At 36.6% G+C, this 10,625-nt stretch overlaps 1 protein-coding gene across 2 annotated transcripts in view; it reads right to left on the reverse strand.

The window, feature by feature from the left end:
• The window catches only part of runx1t1 (RUNX1 partner transcriptional co-repressor 1), an 87,183-nt gene extending 76,973 nt beyond the window's left edge, over nt 1-10,210 (reverse strand). For both annotated transcript variants that reach the window (XM_052136213.1, XM_052136212.1), the window contains exon 1: nt 9,776-10,210. In XM_052136213.1, the coding sequence (XP_051992173.1) occupies nt 9,776-9,803 (28 nt within the window). In that variant the 5' untranslated portion in view covers nt 9,804-10,210. The remainder of the gene's footprint in view (nt 1-9,775) is intronic.
• Nucleotides 10,211-10,625: the final 415 nt, after the last annotated feature.

Here is a 10,625-nt window from a genome sequence, read left to right on the forward strand (position 1 = left end):
GAGGTTGATTCCACATATGTACTTCCGCTCAATACTGTCCACTTGGTAAGTACAAACAGTTTTATAAAATGTATTTTACATATAACCTCCTTTGTTCGGTCTGAACAGAACAGAATGGTGGTTCTCGCTCTCAATGGGGGGGGGGCGTAGTAATTTGTGCATGGATCGCGGAGTAGCGCATGCGGAGTCTACGCTGTGTCATGTACAACGAGCCGCATGATAAGATGTGCGGATTGGCGGTCTCAGAAGCGAGACAACTGAGACTTACCGGATTGGGGTGAGTAACCGTACCACCATGAGGACCTACTAAGTAGAGAAAATTTGGCATTACAAATTGGGAGAAAAGGAGATCAAATATAAATATATTTTGTAATGAAGAGGTGTCCCAAAGAATACACATGTTGGGCACATACATCTGTAAGCTAACGTTGTTACTCTAGCAGACACTATAGCCATGATTTAAAGATCTATTGTGTTCATAAATTAATTCCAAAGAACACACGTGAGGCGCATGTTTCTCTGAAGGTGCATTTCATGATCATGTTCACAATAAAAACATAATCATTCACATTTTAGACGCATGTTAATGTTTTAATTAGTAATTCATTAATAGATATTTAAATTAGCCATATTTAGTTAATAGTTCTCAAGGAGGCAAATCAAATTCAGTAATTATTGATTACCTAACAGTGAACTACCTCAGTCATCAGTTCGCTATTACTTACTGATTGGTTTATCATGTTTCCATATTAGTTAATGGTAGTAACTGAAGTGTTAATGTAGAACTACTCATTTGTCCTGCATTAATTCCTGCATAGTTACTTATTAATAATGACAGACCATTATTACAAAGTGTAACCAACTTCTGTATTTAATTTTGGAAGGGGTTGAGAATATGAATCATAGACTTGAAGGACAAGCACAGACATGTTGGAAGTCTGTAGCAACTGAGGCCAGTGCCCATCTGTGAATTCATGTGCGTGCATTAAAGCCGTGCTACTAATGGCGGAAGTTCTTAGTGACCAGGAATGGCTCCTGGCAGGGTGAATTCCTTCCCAGCTGTTTGAAAAAATGTGCTCACATTCATTAAGCGATAAACAGGATCTGAGACAAGGTTCATTCTTATTTTATGGCTTCTATGAAGTCTGTATACATTTGTCAGGAAATGTTCACTGGTTATAGCTCGCTTCCCTGCCTTAATTTAACACAGGTCAAAAAAGCAAGCAATGTTTAAAAAAGCAACTGAGTAATCAATGCATTATCATTGTGTCTTCGATGTGTTTGGTGTTTATATATTTGTATTTGTTAGCATTTAAATTCAAATGGCTCCTTTAGTCTTTACAATGTTACATATGGAGATCCTGTCAAGTAATTGAATGCAATTCTCCATTCAAACACTTTTAATGCGCCAGTAGTGCTCCCTCCATTTATCAGTAACAAAAGCTTAGATGCAGCAGACATTTAACAAAATGACTCCTTTATGCTAAGCTACATTGAAAACGAGAGGTTTATCCACCCCGGTCAGCGCAACTATTTACCTGCTCCCCCACGTTCTGCCTTCCTCCTCTCAAACCCCATCTTATGAATCACCTCTTCTAGACATAATTGACACTGAGCGTTTATCTCGAAGGCACCTGCTGATCGTTCAACTACAACAAAATCTTCTAGTGTACTACACCACAGAGCTATTGTCCAACCACTATGTCTGTGACACTAACTGCCTACAACAGGAAGTCCAAACTATAGCCTCAATAGAATTTAAACTAATCTAGAGACAACGACAAAACACACACACAAATGCTTTTTGAAAAAGTCTGTATACTCAGTTTCTGAAGACGCTGTTGAATACCAGGTGCTATTTTATCTAGCGGTGTAAGAATCTATAGACTCTATAATGAATGCACGCCATATGGCATTGTGTGCTTTGGTAAACCACTGTGTTGCACAACTGTACACTACCTTATTTTACATTTATTCAGATGGTGTGTGAGACGAGTACAATCCAACCAATCAAGGTAATTATAGTTTTGCTTTTCAACTTTTACTGATTTTGTTAGTTTTAGTTTAGTTTTTATTTTGTAAGAACATTCCTATTTCGTTTGAATATATTTTAGTTTCAGTTTTAGTAATTATAATTATAAGAGTACATAACAGAAGACTTCCAGAGTGTAGACGAAAGCAAGACATTTGAATTTAAGCTTGGCAAACTTACACAATACACTTAAAGCGAAACAAAACAGTTTAATATTTGCTTAGACTTACTTAGTTTACTTAGACTCAGCATACTTGTGCAGGATAACAATAACATAATGGTTTGAGATTCAACAAAGTCACAAAGAACCAAACAAAAGCAAATCAAAAGTAAAAAAGTTGAACATTTCAAATGAACTCAAATTCATTTTAAACAGGAAATCTTGTTAAACTGTTGATGTTCACTGTACCGATGGTGGGTGCTCTGTTACTTTGCTTATATATGTTTACATTGACTGCATGTGATACGATCCATGTCTCGTATAATCTTGAAATCCATGGTCGTCTGTTAAATATAGTACGTTATCCATTCAACCATGAAGCTAGAAGCTTAACTTAACTGCTTAAATTATTAACCCGCATACAATAAACAATACTATTTTACTTCAATATGATCCTATTCCATATCAAAACTTAACAATAGCCATTTTCGGTAGAAGAATATTATTTACTGCAATCAAAATAAATGCAAAGACTCTTTGCATTCTTAATGCTGTATGACATTATTTTTATTCACTTATCCTTTCACAAACAGTAGTCCATGTGACGGGTACTGTTCCACCTGTTACATCTTATATGGTGGTTTTGATCATCATTAGATCATATTTGACCTAAAACCTGTCAAAACAGCCGTTTGCAATCAGATTTTTTGTGATTTCTTCAATAAAAAGTTTAATATCCACCAACAGCTGCTGAGATTCAACTGTGTCTAATACATCAGATGCATTAACGATGACGGTGACCCATGAATTATGAGTTTTTCCTGATGCAGCGATCAGGTGGAAATTTGAAGAAGCACTAATCTCAAATAATTTGTGGAAAGCATGGTGTTTCAACCCCAGAAACAGCACTTTTTGGGCCGTTTCAGCGCAATTTGAGTGAAGTTCCCATAGACAGCAGCTTTTTTTCTGGGCAAAAAAAAGAACCTGGAAGTGGCAGGGCGGAGTGTTTGGTTGTAATCAATAACTTCATCTTTAGAAGATCGTGAAAAAAAGTTTTTATATTTGTTTTTAAATAAAGACTTCCTAAAAGCCATAATTCATGTCGGAGATGTCTTCATATATCAGCCTTTCAGTATCAGCTAACCTCATGTGCATTACATGCCACAACGTCACCTGCAGGTGTTCACCGAAACAACCCAATAGTGTATGGCTCTGTGGCTCTGAAGATATACAAATCTCTAAAACACACACAGGTCCGAATTTTCTACAAGAGCTTGTTGAGTACAAAAACAATCATTTATTTTTTAGAATTTTTATTTTATTTCAGTTTGTTTTTTAATAACTGCTGTTAGTTTAGTTTAGTTTTTCATTTATTTTGAAATATTCATTTTATTTCAGTTTACGAAAATGTTTTCATTTCAGTTTTAGTTTAAGAAAATAACCTTGCTACCAATCCATCTTGTTCTCAGCCTCTTTCTGCTTGCTTGCTCCTCTTCTCGGGAGCTCTAATTGACTGAGCGTGTCAATATGTGTAGTAAACACACAAGGGTCTGCTGTCTCTTACTATTGATCCATAGCTCTTGAAGGAGTTGAGCCTCTGGGCTAAAAACAAATCTTAATTACACTCCTCTTTACTGGGCCACAGAGGACACACTCGAGTGGGTGCCCTTTTCATAAATACATATCAGAATCTATAAATCAAAATTAATGGGTGTGAGCAGCCCATGAATCAAACATTAGTGACTGAACAGATACGGCTGACAGATTCAAACTCTGATCCCATGAATTACAGGACACCCCACCCCCATCCTTAGTACAACTGCAATCTAGTCTAGTCTGCAATGTGAAATGCAAATGCGGTTGTTGCTGTACAAACAGCTGGGCAATATGGTAGTATGTCGCCACCATGAAATGGTAGAGATTTTGCTATACTGTTTAAATCATGGTGCAAATATTACATATTTTATTAAATTGTTTTGCTTTTGTTGTTCTTAAAGATATAGTTCACCCAAAGATAAAAAGTCTCATCATCTCTTGCCATCCCAGATGTGTATGACTTTCTATCTTCAGCAGAACACAAACAAAGATTTTTGGAAAAATATCTCAGCTCTGTAGGTCCATATAATGCAAGTGAATGGTGATCAGACATTTGTAGCTCCAAAAATAACAAAGGAAACATTAACGTAATCCATAAGACTTTTTAAATCCATATCTTCAGAGGCAATATAATATGTGTGGGTGAGAAACAGAAACATATTTAAGTCCTTTTTTACTCTAAATCTCCACTTTAACAGATGTGAAAGTGAAACTATACAGGCACCACATGTGACATTCAGACGTAAAAGTGACAGTGGAGATTTAGAGAAAAAAGGACTTAAATTTTCATCTGTTTCTCACCCACACCTATTATATTGCCTCTGTATTTTTGTTTTAAAAACTATTATGGCTGTAGAAAACATTGGAAAATAATAAAATGAGATGAAGTTATTTGAACCTGTCATTTGTTAAACTTTTAATTAATTGGATTACCAAATTTTAGGATTTATTAAATTAATATTTAATATTTAAAAAATAAAATTTTAATTCCCAGCAAATATAACAATTTCGTACTGTGATCTAAAATTAGTTAGGCTATACTGTGATGTAAGATTTTTTCATACCACCCATCCCTACCTGCAAGCAATTGTAAACGTAATGAAAGGACATAAGCATCATTCAAAAGGTTGTTTCTGATGTCTCTATTGACTCTCTTTACTGACTGCTGCACAAGCACAAAAACACTTGTTTTTATGGAGGAGTTTTATAGACTTCTTGCAAGGGCCAAGTCCATCCCTCTACAATTGTTACCTCATAAAGAGAAGTAAATCCTAATGAAGCCATTACACAGTCCATATTCCCCATCAATCATGCCTTTACACTGATATGCCAATACATAATGTTGGTCATGTACCATTCTAACCTTCTCCTTGGCAAAAGCAGTCACTGGATCCACAGACAAAACCCAATTACAGATAACAATGTGCTAATCTCTGTTCCCAGGGAGCAGAGAGTTGGTCTGGAGAGAGATAGCACTGCCGCAAGGCTGGACCGCAGACCAGATACAGCCCGTATGACAGACTGTTATTTTGTGTGTGTCTTCTTCACTGCTTCCTGCTAAAGTCATGCTCCCTTCCCCCTTCCACACACACACACACACACACACACACACACACACACACACACACACACACACACACACACACACATGTTGTGTTTCCATGTTTTATGGGGACTTTCCATAGACATAATGGTTTTTATACTGAACAAACTTTATATTCTATCCCCTAAACCTAACCCTACCCCTAAACCTAAACCTCACAGAAAACTTTCTGCATTTTTACATTTTCAAAAAACATAATTTAGTATGATTTATAAGCTGTTTTCCTCATGGGGACCGACAAAATGTCCCCACAAGGTCAAAAATTTCGGGTTTTACTATCCTTATGGGGACATTTGGTCCCCACAAAGTGATAAATACACGCTCACACATACACACACACACACACACACACACACACACACACACACACACACACACACCTTCACCACCCTGAATCTTTTACCATTTTACAGCTAATCTTTAAATGTAAATTCTGTGACGGGAAAATAGAGGAGGCACGAGATAACAGGTTACATCTTCACTCCTGCGCCGCTATCGTCTTCTGCATCACTGAAAAGCACCTATTCAATAAGATTACCTTCTGGCAGAGTGCACGGCTACACACTGCGGCTTTGTATTCATTAAACACACATCCCCGGCTTATCTGAAATATAAAGGGGCTTGTCAGGATGGCACATTGTGTGTGTGTCTAAGGGGAAGGCAATGTGCATTAGGGCGATTACAATATCAGCTTGGTCCAGATGGAGGCAGGAAAATAAACAGAGGGAGAAAGAGAGAGAGTAGAGTGAGAGAAACAGAAGACAGTGTGCGTGTGTGTGTGTGTGTGTGTGTGTGTGTGTGTGTGTGTGTGTGTGTGTGTGTGTGTGTGTGTGTGTGTGTGGCTGATGGATGTGAGTGAAAAGGAGTGTGTGTTGGAGTAAGACAGAGGTAGAGAAAGAGAAGTTAATTGGCAACTGAATCTTGGATTAACAGAGAGAGAGAGAGTGAAAGAGAAAGACAGACAGAAAGAGAGGAAGACAGATTTGAAGTGGTTTGTTTAGTTAACCCTGGACCACATTGACTGCTCACGGTCAGATAGACCCCCTCAGCCACCGGCAAGTTCAGATCCATGCTAACTAAATTTACAGAAATACTTCTGTAACTTAAGATATCTTATATTGAATATTTGGTTTCATAATCATCTGTTTCAGTGATTTGAACGAGGGCATTTGTAATTTAAAAATTTAAAAAGTAATTTCCCTAGCAGCAACATTCACAAATTTTGTTGATAATGATCTCATATTTAGTCTTAAATCTTTTATAATCTTTAAAATAATGGAATTAATTTCATGGTTTAAACCCATGTAAATTCTCACTCCCCCTTCACATTACATTGCCTCTTGTATCCAGCCCCACGATCCAATAAAAATCACTCATCCTCTCCTCTCACATTATACTTTCATGCTTTATGAAATCCAATAACCACACGCTAAATTCCTCTCCTTGAAAAATTTGTAGCCATTATGCCCCCTATCGATTTCAAGTACAGATTCTCAGAGATGGTGGCCGTCTCAATCATTCACCAGCCCTCCGCAGAGACTCACGTTGAGTCAAATCTACAGCCCTCGCAAATAAGGGGCTTTCTACTCTCCGACAACTTACTTTGCTTATTTACGGCCCAAGATTGAGTATGTCAGCAAGTCCAACAGTAGCCCTCGATGAATATAAAGATTCTCATACATGATATAGCTCAACGGAAAGAGATTCAAGTAAAATAACACTAATGTATTTTAGGAATGTTTCCCTTAAGAGTTGGAACGTTAAGAGTGCTCATGGCTGATGTTGTGTAACTGAACTTGCTCATTTTTCTTCCCTTTTGTGATTGTAGTTTTTATTCACACAGAAAAATATATGATGGCTTGAACCTTTTTGCTCACACAAATGGATGCTCACTGCAGAATTTACAATATGTGTTCCTGTATCCCAAAAGGGTGTGTTTTTTATTTACTTGTGGAAGTGTCTGGTGAGAATATCTGTCAGTTTATGTATGGAGTTAATGACATCACTTATGAAATGAGTTACACACTGTCACAATAAAACACTTGGCTTTCGGCCAGAGCGTCTGCTGTTCATTATTTAAAATACACATAAGCAATTCACTACAATTTTTTTTTATGGTGCTCTGCGTATAAGGTAAATGAGAAACACATTTACCATTAAAAAGAACATTTGTCTTTCATGAATGTGACACAAACAGATAAATATTTTCCATTGCATGGTTGTTAGCATGTCATGCTTAATTTCTAGTGATGCATTACCTAAAGTGAGCATTACAATTTATAGATAATCTTTACAACTGAAACAATATTTTATTAAAATAAAAGCATAGAGCAATATGAGTAAATATCCTACATGGGAAACTAATAATGGGAAAATTCCAAACACCTTCCCTGTTATCCCAGAAAAATAATGAATGTATATTTCCATATCTCTCTCTCACACACAGCTGTGTGTAGCCTAGTCATCTCTTCATTATGCTGTGGCAGTGTCTGGTTTCACGCGTTTGACCTGTGTTAGGCCAGTGGGAGTGGAGGAGAGGGAAACAGGTGTGAAGCAGGCAGGCTAGTGGCTGTGCAGATGGCCTCAGCCAGAGGATGCTGCTGCCTGTTAATGTTGCTTTCACACACACACACACACACACACACACACACACACACACACACACACACACACACACACACACACACACACATGGTGTGGCTATTCTTATGAGGACTCTCCGTAGACATAATGATTTGTATACTGTATGAACTATAGATTATAGCCCCTAACCCTACCCCTAAACCTAACCCTCACAAAAAACTTTCTGCATTTTTACATTTTCAAAAAACTTTGTTTAGTATGTTTTTTAAACTATTTGAATTATGGGGACACTAGAAATGTCCTCATAAACCACATTTATAGCATAATAACCTTGTAATTACCAGTTTGTAACCTCAAAAAAATGTGACTCTTCAAAATAATCTCATTCAAACATTAAAGACTCAACTCTTCAGTCTCAAGATAACTTAAGAATCCAGAGCGAAGAATAAACATGATTATGGATAAAGAAGATACGTTTGACAAGTGTGACTGGTGCAGCTTTTAGTCAATTGGTGAAAGCATCTTCACAATTAATTATAATATAACAATTGTTAATGTAGCTTCTCAATTAATTATAATATAACAATTGTTATTGCAGCTTCTCAATGAATTGGATGTCACAAGTGTAAATGCATCTTCTCAATCAATTGTGATGTCACAATTGTTAAACATTTTCTCAGTCCACAATGACCTCACAACTGCCAAAGGCATCTTCTTAATCCGTTGTGACATCAGAATGGTCGAATCTTCTCAATCTACTGTGATGTCAAAACAGTATTACCTCACACCTTATGTTTACCTCACCTCGTACGTCTGAATTTGTTACATAATAATATTATTAATAATACATAATAATAATAAACTACTTAGAAAGATCACTGACCAACAACATATTGAGTTAGAGTCGGATCGGTCGTTATTGTGTATTCATAGTCTGAGGTGACATTAAACTCGGGACAACAGCTGACATGCAGATATTCTGTTAATGTTTGATTTTAAAACTAGTAGGTTGACTTTTATGATGATTTCCAGTTACTGTACAAATACATTTTGAACAGTAGGCCTATCATGCAAAAATGTCCTGACTAAAATGTTATCAAAAGATTAATTCATTAAGAGACCAAGAGACTGCATCTCTTAAAATGGGTACATTAAGTACTGTCAAACTATCGATTTACGATACGTGATAGTAAATAGAATAATCCTGACTCGGACTAATTTAATAAACAGATTACAATCCACAGAAGAAAATACGATTGAATATATTTTTTTATTTAGTTAGAGAAAAAAACTAAAAATAAATAAGTTAAAGAAAGAAAGGTTTTTGTATTAAAAATTCAGACTACATTAATACGCGTAAAGAGTGAGAAATTCGCAGTCAAATATCCATTGGTGTGGAAGATATTTTTGCGTTGTTTTCCTATTAACGAGTTAAATATGGTGAAAGCATAATTTAGTTAAGCGTTACATCATTAAACCATAACAGCAGTAAGTGAGCATTTATTAAACTACGATTAAATGTGACAATTGCATAGAAGCCGAATGTTTTGGAAAACATATTTAAAACATATTTCCTTTGTGATATTTGCTTTACTTTGTAAATAAATAATAATAATAATAAACAATCCGCAAAAGGCAATAAGAAACGAGTTATAAAAGACTTATGTGTGTTTGTCATTCAAGCAAATGTGTAATAAAACATTCTTATATTTCTAAACATGTTTAAAATGCAAAGAATACTAAATGTGCATAACATACTGTAAAGAGAAAAATAAATAAAATAAGTAACTGAGCGACTTACACTGAAAAGAGGTCGAAATTCCCACCATGCGTAACGGCGTTGTTAGAGAAAAAATAATTATTTCCTGTCCTCGACTCCGGTCGACTCGATATATCAGAGCTGTTCCTCAGTACTATAAGTGTACTTCCAAGAGGAAGAATAAGATGTGTCCGTCAAACCCCAGTGCACAGCTCTAGATAGGCTCCAGTCTGCTGAAGGGCAGTGAGCTCTCCACTCGGATGAAGCTCAACCTGACAAGAGGATGCTGTGCGCGTCTTGCGCTCAACTCATTTAGCGCTGTTGTTTTAGGTGTTTCCTTTAAATGTCCGAATAAATGAACACGAAACACTTGAATGCTTAGTCCTGGTGTGCTGCGACAGTCAGAGACGTTAAGAGAATTTAGAAATAGTGACAAAACAGTTTCTTCCGTAGAGCCTCTAACGTTCACCCAGATGCCACGAGAAGCTGTGGTGCTTTGCCTCTAGTCGGCGAGCTTCGACGGGAAACCCAGGTGCAGGGTGGGCGGAGCTTTCTCTAGCGGTGGGCGGAGACTGAGATAACCGGCATCTGGACAGATTTGTGAAATGAACTCCATATGAGAGAAGTGAGATTCTGTGAGAAGAAGATTGTGAGTTATAACGAGGGTTTGCCGTGGCGCTTGCCGAGGGTTTTCTCTCATTCTTTCCCTTCCTCTATGGGGTTATTTTTGTTTCATATTAATAATAAATGGAACATACAAATGGAAAAAGATTTACAAATAAAAAGTTGGTTCTAAAATAAATTGAATGAGATCCACGAGTAAGGTGTTTCACAAAAAATAAACGAATTCACAAATAAAGAGAATGAGATTTATAAATATATGTTAGGAGTT

Source organism: Xyrauchen texanus, chromosome 10, assembly GCF_025860055.1.
Source record: "Xyrauchen texanus isolate HMW12.3.18 chromosome 10, RBS_HiC_50CHRs, whole genome shotgun sequence".
In the NCBI taxonomy this organism is placed as follows: domain Eukaryota; kingdom Metazoa; phylum Chordata; class Actinopteri; order Cypriniformes; family Catostomidae; genus Xyrauchen; species Xyrauchen texanus.